At 41.8% G+C, this 17,700-nt stretch overlaps 1 protein-coding gene across 11 annotated transcripts in view; it reads left to right on the top strand.

Annotated features, from left to right (window-relative positions):
- The first annotated feature begins 3,505 nt into the window (after positions 1-3,505).
- GIGYF2 (GRB10 interacting GYF protein 2) overlaps positions 3,506-17,700 on the top strand; it is a 78,659-nt gene continuing 64,464 nt past the window's right edge. For 10 of the 11 annotated variants that reach the window (XM_084529325.1, XM_084529319.1, XM_084529323.1 and 7 more), the window contains exons 1-2: positions 3,506-3,604; positions 15,860-15,938. In XM_084529325.1, coding sequence (XP_084385451.1) covers positions 15,898-15,938 — 41 coding nt within the window. In that variant the 5' untranslated portion in view covers positions 3,506-3,604; positions 15,860-15,897. Of the gene's footprint in view, positions 3,605-4,556; positions 4,584-15,859; positions 15,939-17,700 lie in introns of all 11 variants that reach the window. The other variant, XM_084529320.1, reaches the window with a different exon arrangement.

The raw sequence follows: 17,700 nt of genomic DNA, 5'->3' as shown, positions 1-17,700 counted from the left end.
GCTGGGCAGGTTGCTTCAGCTACATATGGCTTTGTATTTCTTCCTTCCCTTTTTATATGAGGGGAAAAAGATGCATGGAAGTCTGAATGTGTGTCCAAGCATTTGGGTTCTGCTGTTGCTGATCTGCTTAGTTTTGCTGCCAGGGCCAGCATGGAGGGCTCAGGAGCAGGCTTAACTGTGCATCAGTGCAAGCATAATCTAGTGATGAAAGGGAAAATGTAAATACAGGCCTTCAGTATGGCTCTGTGTGTTGTAGGTAGTTGATGGATTTGTTGTGTGTCTGAGCCCTTGGGTCTCTGAGGTGAAATAAAACCTGGATGAGGGCTCCTTAGTCTTCATTTTTGTGGGAAAATGACAACACTACGGCTCTCAATTTTATTTTTTATTTTTTTCTCTTTCCATGCAGTAAAGTAAGCACTGCTGCCATTTGCTGATTTGCACATGCATCTGTGTGAGGAGCCTGGGGCAGCAGCAGGGGAGAGTGGAAAGAAAACTTCTAATGTTTGTTTTTTAATAATTTTGATTCAATTCCAGCTGACAAGTTTAAATGAGGAAATCAGCAGTGTCTGACCTGGGCATAGCTCAGGCTGCAGAGCCTGGGTGAGTGGGTTCTTGCTTTTAGCTGTGCATTTGTAGCAGGACAAGGTGGCTGCGTGGGTCAATAGGAACAGGGAGAACTTGTAAATGTGGGAAAATAACTGCTGCAGCTGCCCTCCTAAAAGAGTATCAGTCAGCTGTGGAACTTATCTGTCTGTGATCAAGATTTTGCTCCTTAGTCTTTTTCCAAAAAGATGCCAGTCTCCTGGGTTAATTGGATTTTGTCCCAGCCCATCTTTCTTCTATGAGGATCATCTTCTCTGGCGTTTAGAGGACAAGAGTGTCAGGTTTTATAATGTTCAGTTTTCTGCCAGAGTAGCTTTGTTCAACTCAAACAGGTGCTGCTAGCTGATGCTTTTATTCAGTGCAGTGAAGAATAAATGCTTTTGGATGTACATTTATTTTGAAGTTGTAGCAACATGAATTTTGAAATCAGCTTTGCAAGAATTGAGATTGGGAAGTTAATTGTTCTTTAAATTGTTCTGTTTTGCCGGCAACTATCAAACTAAATAACAATGTCATTAGGTCATAGAGAAATACTAAAAAAGAAATTGCTTAGCTGAATGTCTGAGCCAATAGTTACTGGCTGACAAGATATACTTAATTTTAGTTACCTATAATTAATATATTACAGTTCTTGATGCTGTCTTCCCTTTACGCCTGGTGTCATCACAGGTGGCTTTTAAGGGTCCTGGCAATACCAGCTGTACTTACTGATGCCTGCTGGTATGTCGATGCCAGTCTGGCATGACTGATGCCCCAAGTGACTCTAAATCTGCTTGTGAGGATAAGTAGAGAAGCTTGATGAAAAGCCTGCTGTGGATACAGGTCTTTCCCAGAATGGATGAAGACTTGTGTCAAGTCATTTATCTCCTCGAACAGGAACTCCAGCTAGTCCTGTATCCCTGGAGAAATTTTGTTTAAAATTTCCCAGAGTAGGAAATGTACAGCAGAGAAGTCATGAGCGCTTCAGCCAGCACTGAAAGCAGATACTCGGACTGCAGCGTGTTTCTCACTGATGCTACTGCCCTACTCATGGTAGGGCTGCGAGGGACAGACACCATGTGATAGATGGCAGGATGTCTTACCTAAAAAGCTCAGTGTAGGCACAGTCAAAAGGGAAACAATATGATCAGGGAGTCTCTCTCCTCCAGGATCTTCATGGCTTAGGGGTCAGGCTTTAGCTGTGAGGTTACATAGGTGACTGCATTGAATTTTAACCTTATGGGAGTGTCCAAATAAATCCCTTGGCAAGATGGATTGGAATAACTGGAGTACTTTACTCTTGCTTTTCAAACTCAGCTTGCCAAACGTGAGAAGGGTGTCTTAAAATAATTGGGTGTTGTAGAAGTAGCAGTGTTTATAGTGGTGCTTTATCTTTTAACATAAGCCATCTGAGGTGACAGATGCATTGAAGTGACTGCCTTTAAAAACCACAGTTGGATGTTCACCTGCCTGCCTTGTCTGCTGTTTTTATCATTATTTTAGGGACATGACAAATGAGGATGCTTCTCCGCTACCCTGGAAGACAGAGGCTGCTGAGAAGACGTTGACTCTTCTCAGACAAAATGCCCAATATTTCAACAAACGGGAGCTGCTTTTCCAAATAACTAAACTGGGGGTGGGGAGAGAAGATGCGATAAACTCTGCCACGTCTTCAGGGCTGCTTTATCATGATTATTTACCATTTCAAAGCTGTGCTCTGTCTTCATTGCTCCACTGCTCTACTGAGGGAGGCGAGCTAGGATGGGTGAAAACAATGGGTCAATAGGGAAGGTTTCTGGTTCGTTAGGGATGCCCTTTCCTTGCACTTGTGTTTTTAATAGTGCAGATGAATTGGTATGGTAACTGAGAGGGCTCTGAAGTACATAGTGCCCTCGGCACCCTAGTAAATGTCAGACTAGCTGGTGAGGTAATTTCATACATAGACAACATGTAGTAGTCCTCTAATTAAGCTATGCAGGAACTTAACCACACAGAGTCTTGAATTTTCACGAGTCTTCATGCTCCACTTGACTGAGAGTTGTGGAGGACTGAAGAGGCACCCACTATTACAATAAAATAAAGTCATCTGAGATTCTTGAGATATTAAAAAAAAAAAAAAAAAAAAAGATTTCTGCAAATGACACATCTTACAGGCATTCTCTTCCTGATTTTTTTTTTGTCTCAACAATATCTTTATACAAACTGTGGGGAAAAAAAAACCTCTGCGAGTGCTAAACACCTCGCAGCTCAGATAAAGCTTGCCTTACAGCATGTGAAAAATATTCTGAGCACCCCGAGTCACGCTCACGAAGCGGAGCAATGAGGTGCAGCTGGGGGGGCCCTGCTCCCCCTCCCCAGCCCGCTGTTAGCAGGGGCTTCAGCTGCGTGACAGCAACCCAAGCAAATCAATGATTTGATTTGGGGATCAAATGCAGCTCCAGGGAGCTTTGGTTTTACGTATCAGCCTCCTGAGGGAGGAATTCCAGATTTTGGGGTGAAGGCCAAAGGGGCTGCGGCTGCAGGGGAATGGCTTCAGCTGGAAGCAGTTCCAGCGCCGCCGCTGTGTGACGGCTGAGAATACGCTGTGCACCATGGACTAATATGGATTCTGGGACTAAAAATAAAAAGGTATTTTTAGCTGGGAAAAAAAAAAAAAAGCTTGCTTTGAGCTCCCGCTGGATTTTAAAGGGCAGAGCCGGGCAGGGGCTGAGGCAGGGCCCTGCGCCCCGCTGGGGCCGGGCCCGCCCCTTCCCATAGGACCCTGCGGGGGAGGGGGGCAGGGGCAGCGTGCACACGCCTCCGGCAGGGGGCGCGCTCCCGCGGGGCTGCGCGCGCAGCCGGCGGAGCCGCGGGCGGTGCCTCCGCGGGGGCGGGGCCGCCGGGCATCCGGGTCCCGCGGCGGCGGCGGAGGGGGGCGGGGCCTGCCCTCACGTGACGTTGCGTGGCGGCGCGGCCGCCATCTTGTGTTGTTGGGGCCGAGGAGTCGCGGCGGCCGCGCGGGTCTCTCCGTCCGGGAGCGCAGGTAACGCCGCCCCGCCGCCGCCGCGCCCCAGCGCCGAGCCCACCGGCCCCGCCGCCGCCCCCCGGCCGCCGGACGGGCCTCAGGCCGCGGCCCGAGCACCGGCCTCGCCGCCGGCTCCCGGCCGCCGCGGGTGCCGCAGCCCTGAGGCGCCCCGCGGCCTACCGGGAGGCACGGCACGGCCCGGCCCGGCTGTGCGGGCCCCTCCTGCTCGCCCTGCCCTGGGTTCCGCCGGGCCCGGCCCTGCTTTGTCCCGGGGCTGCGGGCCCGGTCCTGTCCGCGCCGTTCTGGGGCGGGCGCTGGAGCCTGTCAGGGGCCGCCCGGGGCTCCTCGGGTCCTGCGGGGCCGGCGGTTGCGCCCCGGCTCCGGGTCCCCTCCCGCTGACCTGCGTGAGCTCGCCCGTCCCCTCCCAGCCCGGCGGCCCGCGCCGCTTTCCGGCCGTGCCTCGGGCAGGTGCGCCCTCAGAGCAGCTCCTGCCCCGCTCCGGGCACGCCCGGCCCTGTCAGGGTACCCGGGCCGAGGCAGGAGGCAGCCCCGAGCCCCTCCGTGCCCCCCCGGGCAGCGGGGTGTCGCGGGCAGCGCTGACCGGCAGTGTTTGAGTGGCGAGGCCTTGGTAGCCCGAAGAGCACATCGATCACGGTTGTGTACATTTGGTATTGATCCAAGACAAGTAGTTTCAGTGTCAACAAAGCAGTTTCCGTTCTTTCAGCTCTGTGTAATTGCACTTTGAAGTGGGACAAGTTGTAGGCCAAAAGGAGGTGCTGCCAAGTAGTACTTCTGAAATAAAACCTATGTTTTCCTCAGTAACCATCAGATTAACATTGGTTTGCTGCTGTGATGCTTTATCTTTTACTATAGTTCTTACAGGTGTGTTTTATTGGGTGGGAAGGGAACAAACTTCTGAATCCTATGTTCTGTCTAACTTCTTGCTGCTCATTCTATTTCCTTGCTTCAGGAGCTGACTTGGGCAAGTTCCTGGCAAGTACGTGTAATTTTCTTTTCCTTTTCCCCGTAATGCTGCCAGTTGCTTTTGTTTTTAAGAAGCTTTGTAGTAAACATAAACTCATTTGCTCTTTCCTCAATGTAACGCTTGGTAGATGGACAGTGGGATGTTTTGGAAACGTAAACAAAATCAGTTGCTGCGGTCACCAACAAAAGATCCACTCTGGTGTTGTTGAGCTCTGTTATTGGGTGGTGGCTTCCAATAAATTAGATGTTTGGTATTGTGAGGTATTGGTATTCTTGTCATTCCCTTGGCAAGGCGTTCTTTAAGCAGTTAGCAGATGTCGAGGTAGAAATGCGTGCCCTAATCAGTCCTAGGGGGATCAGCAGAAACACTGGAGTGTCTGTTGCTACTCTGTACCCCCTTTACCCGCCAGGCTCTTACAGGCACACGTTCTACGAGTTACCTGATGTCAAAGGTCATGTGTGTTAGTGTTAGTTCCTCACTGTATCTGACTGAAAATAAAGATTCTGTTTCATGGTCAACCGTATTAAAAAGAAGCTGAAGACTTATGCATGGAAGTTGAATGCAAGCTGTCAGTTGCAGCAAGACCTGATTCTTGTGCTGAGGTTTTGATAGCCTCTTTCAGTATCTGACAATGTTGTGTGTGAATACTGGACTTCCTTAATTTCAAGAGCTGCTTGGGATCTCCCAGTACCTGGTTACATGAACATGTGGGGGGGTAGTTGGTTCCAGTATTTATTTCGGGACCTTTTCTGAATGTTTCCCTGAGTCTGTGTTTTAAAATAAGAACAAAACCACACGTTACATGAAAAATGTGATTTTTATTCTGACATGAGAGAATTGCTTGTAAATACACAGTTGATATCTTTACAACTTCATCTTTAAAGCTGTTAAATCCTTGATTGATGAAGACTTGGAGTGTCAAAGAGGGGGATGGAAAAGGAAGGTTGCTTTAAGGAATTCAGACTAAATAGTACTGCATCTCATCTTCTACTCTTGCTGACCCATATCCTATAAAGCCAGTTGTCTAAAAGGAGCTCCAAGAAGCTCCAGTATATTGGAGGTTCTTAAACCTGAATGTAAGAAGAATGTTGGTAGTGCTTCTAAGATTTGTAGTTACCTGATTTAAAAACAGGCTGGGTGTCAGTCATAGATCATCTCATTGGGGTAGCTACGCAGACTGGCTGAAGAGGTTGTTTGCTACTACATGCCTCTGCTGAAAGATCTTTGTAATTATGTAAGTATGTAAGGGAAGCATAAGTGCACAGTAATTTATGAAGATGAGCAAGGCATCTGAACCATTGTCTCTTCCTTCCCCTTTTTGCCCTCTGAATTGGTTCAGGCATTCAGCTCTTCAGATTTTTTTTTTTTTTGTTCACAATAACAAGAATATGAAATTTGACTCTGCCTACTTTTGTCTGATCTTGTAAGTTCAAGTAACTGTCATATGTATGTTTCTTATTCTTTCACTGAGGTCTTTAAAATTCCGTCTTAGAGCTTTTAAACTATGAAGTTAAATCTTCTCACAGTCTGAGTTAAAATATATATATATATATATTTTCATAGCATTTTTGTCATACTTCTGTTTTTTCCTTAGTGCTGCTCAAAGATGAGGGGAGATGAGCTGTGTTTAATGATTAGAGCTAGAAAGAGGTAAGGGACTGAGCAACAGAATTACAGCTCACAAACAAGAGCATAGGCCTGATCTTTCTCCTTCTATATATCTTGCTAAAGACCCATCAGATGTTTTGGTAAGGAAAAACCTATTTTCTCTTTGTTATTGAAGAAGTCTTTGTGTTGAAAGGGACTCTTTCTTTGGGTGGTTTTCTCATAAATTGATTTTAATTGTGACAAATGACAATTGATTTAATTGTTCCAATGAGTGTTTATCAATACGGTGATAGGCGCTTTATGTATAAACATTGACCTTTGAAATGAGTGACACTTCAAAACTTAGGTTTATGAAATGTTAGTTGATGAGAATGAAGTCAGTTTGCAGCATAGTTTTGCCTCTCTTCTGTTGCAGTCAAGTCTTGAACATCTTTTGACTGCCAAAAAGATTGGTCTTGACGGAAAACCACCTGAACAAAAAACCTAGCAAGTTTACTCAAGATGTACTTAAGTTGTGGATGGAACTAAGAATTAAGTGCTTTAAATTACAAGGTCTATACCACATTGGCCCTCTTGTGGTTGGTGGTAGTGTGTGTATACATACTAATATATATATAAATATATACATATACTTAATAAAAATGTAGCTCATCATAGTGACAGTATCGTTATTTTTTTCATCTTTAGCTCAGTCGGTAGTAGGGGACTGTAGAAGACCAAGACCTTTGCATTGCTTTCTTGGTAGGTAGGATTGCCACAGTGTTGTTGATTACAAAATCAACAAAATGTGCCCAGTTCTTACAGAGCTAGCTGTCAGTCCATTCTTTCTGAAAGTGGTTCAACAGTCCTTGAAGGTATTAACACTGCAGCAGTGGCTTGAGGTCTGCAAGAAACTTGACTCCCATTGAAAAATATAGTGCCCTCTTGCTAGATTTTTTTTTTTTTTTTGTATGGAAAGAATGTGTAGAATTGTTTTGATGCATCTGAGGCTTTGGGCAAGTGTGAAGTCAGTGTCTGTTTTCAGGAGTGAGCTATTACTACAATCCTTAAAGCCTGTAATATGTAGAAGCTGGATATCTAGACCTCAGGGGATTTTGGAGAAAAGCAGAAAGGATTCTAGGAGCTCTGTAGAAGTAATGGAGTCATTATGTAGGTCAATGAGTAATTTTGATGGTCATTTAGAAAATTTGTCTCAAAATATCGTCTTGTTGACAGTACCTTTCGGATTGCTTTCTAGTCTTTGATTCCTTCAGCTAATTATTGAAGCGGTGCATTATAATTTTTTCTCTTGTTGGCTGTGTTTTCAAGGATCTAGGCAAATGAGGTAGAATGATTATTTGATGCCCTCATCAGTGTCTATTGTATATTTAACTTTATGAACAGTCATTATGAACAGATAAGTGAACTCAACATGTAATATGTCAGGAAAACAAACTGGTTGGAAAAACACTTTTGTGTGTTAAACAGCTGTTACAGTAGTGAAAGTAAGTGTGATGCGTTGTACTTTGTGAAGTTTATGTCCTCTTCCCACATATTTAATCATGTTCATTCAGTACAGAAATACTTCCCCCCCCCCCCCGTCACTAACGATAAATTAGAATGCATTATATTATGTTGATAATATTTTATGTTAAAGATGCTGGTTTGTGTGACAAGGAGATTCAGAGACTGTAATTCCACACGTGTAGATCAGATTGGGTAAAAGCAGATCTGCGGTCTGGATATGGCAGTGTGTCAGTTCAGATAGGAAGGAAAAGAAGGAAAACTTCATATACAGATCACTTTGGGTGAAGTTTTGTGGTGACAAATGGATAGATGTGTCAAGGAGTTGATGTGACTGATAAGTAATGGATTTACAAACAGGGATTTGTGAGCTATGTGTGGCAGAATCAGAGGACAGCAGAGGTTGGAAGAGACCAGCCTTTGGTGGCTGCCTGCTCACAGCAGGGCTGGTGTCAAGCATTAGGCTGGATAACGTGTGCGATAGAAATGAGAGAGGCTGATCATGGAAATAGCACCTGGTAAGGCTTGGAAGTATGAACAACTAATAATGTGATTTAATAAATTAGAGAACTGGTTTAACTACCCTTAAAACCAGTGGAAACTTTACTAGTCATAGTTAATGCTGAATCATCTGAATATGTCATTTTCTCTACTTATGTTATCCTAAGGCACAGGATCAAGATAGCATCACAGGTTAGTTTACAAAGATACAGTTCTTAGATCAAAGCAAGTGAATGCCTTTAGTAATAATAACATAAATAGAAAAAAAAGTGATAGCTATTAAAAACGCAAGTAATTCATATGTAGTAACAAGGTAATTTCTAATTTCCTGGTTGATGAACACATGCAGTCTGATACACATACTAATTCTCTTTGAGACTCTTTATTTGACACTTTCTGACTAATGAATATTATTTTTTCTGGAGTACAGGACATCTCAGAACTGCATGCGTAGGAAACCTTAAGGGGGCAGGCAGGGAGGGAAGATTTCTACAAAGCCCAAAGAAACTGCTTGTAGAAATGGTAATGAAAGCAAAACCAGAAAACCACAACAGCCCAGGCTAATTCAGTGGATGTAGTCTGAAACTGTGCTCTGCCATTTCAGGTACACACGTGGGCTGTGTAATGTGTGTGACAAGCAGGAGAGAAATGCTGCACTGACTTCTTGGTTGCATTCCTGTAGCCTTGCTACTGGCGGTGAAGCACTTGACCAGAAACAGGTAGACAAACTCAGCATCCTGACCTGTAACACTCTGTGGAATAACACGAGCTAAATATTTACCTAGCAGCAGATTTTCTATGTACAAGGTAGAGACAAATGTGAAAGTGATTTTTCGGCTAGGAAACAGTGCTGGCAGAGCTTTGGGCCAGGATTTGGAAGGAGAAGTGGTTTGTGTTCCAGCCAGTGGCAGGGCCAAGGGTGTGGTCCTCTGACTCTGCTTGGAGCTTAATCGCTGCTGTCTGCCTCTGGCTGAGGTCTTGTAATAAAGGTGGAGGTCGCTGCTTTTTGGCTGACACACCGGGAAAAGCTTTCATGTTTGCTCGTGTTCAGGTGAAGCAAGAAGTGGATAACTCTCTACCCTTCCTGTAACCACCAAGTTCACAATAGGTAGGAAAGGCAGAAACCATTTGGCAATGCGGTATTTAATTGTTGCTTTATTTTTCTTGGATTTTGTTAGGTGTGCAGGTCTCTGTAATCTCTTGTCATCCTATCCCAAAATAGCCTTAGTTCCTACTTGTTGCGTTGGTCATTTCTGACTGTGGTGAAGCACGTTGCAAGCTGCAGCGTTCCTTGAAGTTTTAGGTGAATGTAGAAGTGAGCAGAAGCTGGTCAGTTTGGTCCTGCCTTTTAAGAATGTTGCAAGCAGTATTTGACCAGAAATTGCTGAGAGATTTTTGCACTGATTTGAGACAGTAAAGACATGACTTTAAAAGAGATCTGAAAATGCAACTGTAATAGAGGTATAGTTTCTGGAGAAATGGATGGCTCAGACATTATTCCTTTAGGGAAAACTTCTTGGCATGTGGGTAGATAGGGCTTGAAAAATTCCCTCCCTTTATGAGGATAAAGACTCAGTAAGTCAGAAGGGACTACTATGACTTGTCTGGCATCTCGTGTAATAAGATTTTTTGATTAATTTCCTGCTTAAACTAGAACATACCTTTTAGAAAATCATCTGGTGTTGACCTGGAAACAGCTTACTCTGTTAGTTATCTCTGAGTTTCTTGCTTCAGTCCATTCTCTGGATAATCCTGGGTCTTCAGCCTTTCTTACCTGCATGATCATTCATAGACTGAGCAAGATATTTCTTAAATTGCTCTTTAAGCTCAATAAATAGAGCTTAGATGATTTTTTTGTCTTTTTTTCACTGTAAGGCATATCTGTCATGTTCTATCAGTTTCTGAACACCTGGTTTATCAGCCTTCTGGCCTTATTGAAAATAGAACTGAAAGCAGTATTCTTCTTTGCTCTGCATTTCCTTATTTCTTTATTCAGTGTTTTGTGTTAGCTTTTCTAGTCCATGTTGTATCATATGTTCCTTTTCAGTTGATCACTGTCATAAATCTCAGGTTGCTTAAGGACTCTGTTTTTCCAAAGTAGTCTTGCATCTGTTGTACATCACCTATATTTTCTGCTCGTGAGTCTTTTGATTGGATGCTTGGCCCTATTAAGTGCAACCTGCTATACTGGACCAAGTAATTGAATAATTCATGATGGTTTTATTGATGATGTGTCATTTCCATTACCATACCCATTCTCATCATCCCTGGGATTTAGAAGTAATGTGAGCTATTGTTACAAATTCCATGGCAGTCTAGGATAGCTACTTACATTTGTACTCTCTCTGTATTTTGAGAATATTTTCTGTACTGAGATTGGTTTTTGTAAATTCTTTAAAAGAGAAGGTTGAAAGACTTCATAAAAAAAAAAAAAAAAGATTATGGTGATTTGAGACTTATCAGGCAGTTCTGGATGACTTTGTCCTTTTTAGCATTGTGCTTAATTGAGATGTCCTGCAGATGTTAAAATTTATTTCAGCTACTCGAGCAGTGAAATGTACTCTTAAAGTATATTCTGATTGAGTACCTTCCGTAAATCCATGCTGGTTGGCCTTAATTCTGTCAGTGTCCTTTAATCAGTGTTGTCTGCTTTAGCTTATGATTAATATCTAACAGACTGATAGCGTAGCTACCTGAGTCATCCTGTTTACCACTGTGCTGAAACTTTAAAAGCTCGCTTGCATATGGTTCTGGATTTTCTTTGATTTATCAAGAATTACAGAAATTCAGCATTAATGCTCAGCTAACGTTTTTTTTTTTTTTTTTTTTTCAACAGTTAATGGCCCTGAAATTAGTTAGCTGTAGTAGTGCCTGGTGGATGCTTTCTTTAGCTGATTGCAAATGTGAAGTTTTATTGTCCTGTTGTAGTGCTGCTGTTGTGTAGTGGAGTGCTACTGTTAAACTCCTGTTTCATGTTTAAGGCAAACCCAATTCCTTGCTCTTAAATCTGCTTGCATTAGACTTCCTTTGGGTCTCAAATATTCTTAGTGAATTTCTTAGTTAAAGAAACTATTTCAAACCTACAGTAGCAGCAGAGCTACCTTGAAAAGGAAGGAAAGGACACTTAAACATCTTAGATCAAACGGCTGGTGATGTCAGAATAAAATGGCTGGGTGCATGAAGGATGCTAGTTGTATATGCTTTGCCAAAGTTTAGGTCTGCAAAGTTAATAACAGTAATTAAAAAAAAGACTGAGCAAGCAGCAGCCCCAGTGCTATAAATTGCAATGACAGCCTAAATCTAATTATTTTAACTGTAGGAGAGATGAGATGGGTAGACCTATATGCAGTTGTTGCATAGCCTCAAACTTGGGATGTTAAGGCTGTGCATCTCCATTGCAGGCAGCAACGCATCCTGATGAGATTGGTTGCCGTGTAGTACAAAGTGGCCAAATTCTGAAATGGAGCTGTAGGAATTTAGCATTTCCCGAAAATCTTAACTCAGGCACCCACAAGTAAGGATGAGCCTTTAAAGTGACTGTTTTTGTGTAAAATCCAGAGGTTGTGCAAAGTCTGGAGAACATGGTAGTTCAAATATTTCAACATTTCTGAAGAGCAGCCTTTTGCCTAGATAGCTGTTAAATAGCTACATGTTTTAACAAAATAGAGCTCACGGCCAAAATGTGCCAGAATAGTTGTAAAACTGCCCTTAGATTTTCGAACTGACATATTTTCTTACGCGTTTTAACACAAATCTATCTGATAGAATCAAGTTCGAACTTGTTTGAAGCAAATACTTGTGTAAGCTTCAATAGATTTGTCAGATCCTAAGTAGAAAGCTTGAATAATAATAATAAAAAACACAAGCTTACTAAAATATTGTACGTAAAGCAAACCGATGAAATCAGTGTTGCTGATAAAAACATCTCTACCTATATTACCACCTGTTAATTGCGAGGGAAAGCCACTTAAAGGCTTAACATTATTGGATTACATTTTGTGTGTGCTCAGTGGATGGACTTCTGACTTCCAGAGCACTAAGCTGCTGACAAGGTAGAACCAGTGTTTTTTCCTCTGGCCAGTCCAGGGTTGGTGATTTCTTTTTGCAGTCCTGTGTGCTGGTAGCCAGTCTGTGGCTGCAGTACTGCCCCAGGAAAACGTGGTCTTGCTTCCAGTTTAGGAAGGAATTCCAGTTTATGATGTTTCTTTCCACTGATGTGGAAAGCTGCAACTGTTGGTAGGGTTGCACTGGCATCTTGGTCAAGGACTGACCTGATTTGAAGAAAATCTTGACCAAAAAGTTGTTCTTCGGAGCAGTGGTGGGAAGTCCTCAGGTAGTATTCTTGCCCAGCCAGTGATACTAACTGGATTTAATCCAAATGTGGCCTCAATTTCTTGTTCTGACTTAAAACTCTCCCTGTATGTTCTTTGTCCATCTAAAAACTGTGGTTGTGTGGATTCCTCAATCAGTAGCCATTAAGTTGGAAAATATCTTAATTTACAAAACTGTTGCAGTTCAAAAAGGGGCTAAACCTCATCAAATTATAGCAAGGAGGAAGTATAATAGCTATGTATGCATATTTTGTAATTTGTCATCCTTGATGAGTAAGGAGACAGAGTAGATTTTTTTAAAAAGACCCAAATTAACATTTTAATTATTACATGGACGTTTAGATTCTAAGGAATTAACTAGACAAAGACCTGATCCTTGGTCAAAATAGCTGAAAATGATCAGGTCCTGTGTTTCTTAGTCCCTCACCTTTTTTCTTGCTCCACCCTGACTCTTTGCTCTATGTGAGCATCGCGTGGTCCATCCCAACTTGCCTTTCCAGTTAGGACAGCTTCTCCTTAACCTGCTGACTGCGGGTGCTCTGCAGTCCCTGTCAGAGGCTCCTCTCCACTTTGCCTTTTATGCTCACAGCTTTTGACTGCCACTTTGTGAACCAGTCGATAGCAGCAGCACAGAGTTTTTGTTTTCCCTGTCTTGTCTGCTTTGACATGGCTCAGTGTGCTCTTCTTGGCATCTCAGCTTTCTTGAGTGTCATCTTGGCCCCCTCTTCCCAAATCAGTATCTGTTTCCAGAGTGCTTCCTTTTCAAGAGTGCTGCTTTGCCTGTAATTTCTCTTCCATGCATGTCTTATCTCTGGGTAATATTGCCTATTAGAGTAAATTCACCTGTTAAACCTCAAATCTTCTACACATCTGAGTGTTTTTATTGTTATTTTTTTCTCTTGTTCAGCTACAATTTCATCCACTTACAGATGTCTTGCTTTCAATTCAAGATTCTTACAGGCTTAACTTCAAGGGAGAAGGTAATGTACCTAAACGTGATAGAGGGAAGACAGTGAAGCCACCATGCTTTGGTTCCCAAACTGAAGCTGTGGTGGTCAAAAGGACAAGGGAAACTATTCTGCAGCACAGTGGGATGAGACTAGCAGTCTTTGAGGAGTCTAATAGAGAAAGAAACTTCAGGTTTGAAGAAGGCTGAAGAGGGGTAGGGCCCACGGGGTCCATAACTAGCAAACTGCTCTTAACCATTTTTTAGTTCATTATCTTTTTATCTGATGCTTTTCAGCTGTGTTTTCATTGCAGTTTAACATTCAGTGCTAGCCTGTCTTGTACTACTGATGCTGCACTAACTTCAGTGTTAGGAGCTAAGGATTTCAGCTTCTCTGGTGATCCACATGGGTTGGTCTTGAAGCTCCTTTCCTCCACCCTCCCCAGCAGAAGGATTACAGGCACTGCAGGATGCGATGGGACAGATGTCCACTCAACGCAGCAGTGCACTACTGGCGGTTGTCAGGGGCTTCTCTCTTCCAACGTGTGCGTGATGGTATTCTTGAACTGCCCCACAGTGTTTTCACGGGTGCCTGTTGTGCATCTTCTTTAGTCACCTGACTTCACCTTTCAAGTTTGATTTGGGGAACTGATGAATGCATTTGTCTTCAGTGTCTTAATGAGTTTTGGCTGCTTTAAAACAAAAAAGGCGGATGAAAATAATCTCAAATTAGGCCTCTGAGACTAGCTGCTTACTTTGATTCTAATCTGTATTACCTTCTGATGCATGAAGCAGTGATGATCCCATTTTGTTACGTAGAAGTATCATGCATTTGTATTTTTTGCAAATTATTACAAGCATAAATAATTGCAAAACTTCTTGCAGCTTAAACCTACCAAACAAACATTTAGCTCATGTATTTTTTTTGTAATGTCTGTAATATTTTTGCAATTATTTGTAATGTCTGTACCCAAAAGATCTGGTGAGGTCTGCCCAAGCAATTTGAGCATTTTTTAGACTTTTTAAATTTCAGGCTGTTAATTTTTAGGCGTTTTTTTAGTACAGTAACTTCAGCAGTACATACATTAGAAAACTACTTACTTCAGTTCTGTCTTTCTCTTCTTCAGAAACTAATGCCCTTTCTGCCTTTATCTGCCTTTTTCCATCACATTTTCATGCAAAGTACAGACGAACTTACCAAGCTCCTTATTTAGTCCTTAGGTCTATTAAGGAACAGAATTCTGATAGAGCAAAGCTCCCTCCCTGCCATCTGTCTTTATGGCTCTTGAAGTCTAATCAACCAGTTTCTGTAGGTAATGCTTCAAATCCTTTTTTTTTTTTTTTTTTTTTGAGAGGGGAGAGGGAGGTACTGGCTTCAGCAACAGTGAGTTTGATATTAAAAACAAAGACTTCCTCTTTGCATTTGTATTTTGCTGTTGCTGGAAGGAAAGAGGAGCTGTTTTCTTACTGCAAAAGCCACTGCTTCACAACAATGTGGCTGGACTTGCTTCTCAAAGAGAGAACCACGTAGCTTTGGTCTTGTACCTTCCCATCCAGTATGGCTTTGTCTGCTGTTGTCCATATACTCCTGGTATATAGGAACTTGAGCTGACCTTCACTTAGGTGCTTTAGGAACCTATCTAATAGGAGTGAGAGTATCTGATGTCTGAAGTTGTGCATATTTTGCTTAATAAAGCTAAATAAATCTAAGAAAGTAAAAATATTATCATCTGCTTGCAGATTTTGGAGGATGTCACTGCATTGGCTATACTCGATCTTTAGGAGGCTTATTTTTCAAGAATGAACACTGGAAACTTATTGAATGCTCTGACAGTCAACTGGCCAATCTTTCTTGCTGTAATTCTAGTGTTCTTAATCCTCTTATTATTGTCAGGAAGCTGCAATTCTGTTAATTAAGCATTACTGCTCTCACAGAGAGGATTATACATCAAATTCTCCATGTTTGGTTGTCTTGTGATAATTACTGATTTGACAAGAGGCTGCTTGTACAAATTGTTTCCTTGGACCCCACTGATCCAGTGACCTGTTTGAGCTGCTAAGAGGAATTTGAACCAAGAGATCTTGATGCAGTTGCTCCCATACTTGTAAATTAATTTGTGTTAGCTGGAATGGATTTCTTATTTAAAAAAACAAAAAAAAAAAACAAAAAAAAAAAAACAAAAAAACATAGTGATTTTCCTTTTTTTTTTTTTTTTTTTTTTTTTGCATGACCAGGCATATTTTTATTGGAAAGAAATTCAGTATCGTAGAATGCTTTGGGTTGGTAAAACTTTAAAGATCGTCTAATTCCAACCCACCTGCCATGGGCTTGGCACATTGGAGTGTTTATGGAGGACTGTATTCATCTTGTTCTCATACTAAATATTTTTATTTTTCAGGTTCACACTTTTAAGAAAGAGGAGTAGAACAAGAAACAATGGCAGCAGAAACTCAGACACTTAACTTTGGGCCTGAATGGTGAGTCTTTTTTACTGTTTTATGTGACTCAAGAACGTTACCTAAATTTTTTGAAGACTGTTATGGACTTCAGTCCTTTGGTGGGACTGGGTAGATTATAAGACTGAATGGGATATAATGCCTTTGTTCCTTACTGCTTCACCACAGTCCCTGACCTGTTGCTGAAAGCGGTATTATAAAGTTAGCCTTCATTTGTAAAATTTGTTTTGTGTATGAAATGAGTTTGTTATGGTTGTGCATTCCATTCACGTTGCTACCAAGTACTGGCAGAGGAATCATTTTCATGATTTCAGAGGAATACAAAGTGAGGAAGATAGCTTTCTTCTTGTTTGGTCTTCCCATGTGATTCATACTAATAGGGAAATTTGTACACTGTCATCAGTAGATTGAACGCTGTATGTAAGCAAACTTTTTTCATAGAATGGCTTGGGTTGGAAGGGACTTCACAGATCACCTAGTTCCAACCTCTAGATCAGGTTGCCCAGGGCTTCGTTTAACCTGATCTTGAATGCCTCGAGGGATAGGGCATCTACAACTTCTTTGGGCAATCTGTTCCAGTGCCTCACCACACTCTGAGCCAAGAATTTCCTCCTAACCTCTAATCTAAATCTCCCCTCTTTCCGTTTAAAACCATTCCCCCTTGTCCTGTCATTATTGGACTGAACAAAAAAGTTTTTGCTTTTATAAGCCCCCTTTTTATATTGAAAAGCTGCAATAAGGGAATCCATGGCATTGTATAGAGATACTGATGTAGAAAGTTTTCAGCTTGTCTGACATGTCCTGGCTTCTGCTTAAGAGTAACTGCACAGGTGTGATAAGTTTCCAGTGCTTGTTACATTTTTAAATTGCTAATGACTGAGATTGCAAACAAGAATTTTAGCTGGTGTGGTTTCTGAAGAGTAATGGGATCCTTAGGTGTATAAATGTGTGGAGTGGTTATAGGAAGTATAACTGCTGTGTAGCACATGGTAAGGCTATTACTGGAACAACATATTCACTTCGCTGACATTTTGATAGATAATTCACAAAAAAAAGTGGGGTATTAAAAATACATGATTTGTGGCTCAGAAAACAATGACAATAGAGCTCAGTCTATTGTCTTGGATTGAAAGAAGGTTAAAGAATGACTTTATCACTATCTATAAATATACCCACTAGGCAGATAGCTTATGCTGAAGTGCTCTTCAGTGTAACAAACATGATTGGATTCACTGATGGAAGGAAGCCAAAGTTATATTAAAAAAAAAAAAAGGGGGGATAACTTTTTTAAAGAAAAAACCCTTCTTAACAGTGATTTGATTGGTGTGTTATACTGAAGGACTTCAGTCTCCATTTCATTTGAAAAGCAGTTTATTTATTAAAGTATGTTATACTTTATTGTGCTTCTTGCTTTTTACAATTTTATTCCATTACTCCTGTAAGATTTGTAATTATTTTGGGCTGAGGTATACTCAGGTATGTCATGTATGCTGCTGTATCACTTCTTAATAGTGAAGCTCTAGGTCACGCTTAATCTGGATTGGAGTTGAACGTTACATTGATCCATCTAATCCTCTGAATAATGTCTCTTCAGGCATTTTTGATTTGGAAGTGATGTGTAAAGGAACTGCCACTGGGTGGCACCAAACAAAAAACCATATACTAGTTAGACTTGTAGATTTCCTTTCTATGCAGTTGAAAGGACAAAAACAAAACAAAAACAACCCCCAGAAAGCATGCTTCAGTAATTAGGTAAAAGGTGGCTTTTGAATCAATATTTTAG

The sequence above is a fragment of the Aythya ferina genome (genome assembly GCF_964211825.1).
Source record: "Aythya ferina genome assembly, chromosome: 9".
Lineage (NCBI taxonomy): Eukaryota > Metazoa > Chordata > Aves > Anseriformes > Anatidae > Aythya > Aythya ferina.
The sequence above is the reverse complement of the archived record's forward strand: the minus strand, read 5'-3'. Positions and strand labels throughout refer to the sequence as shown.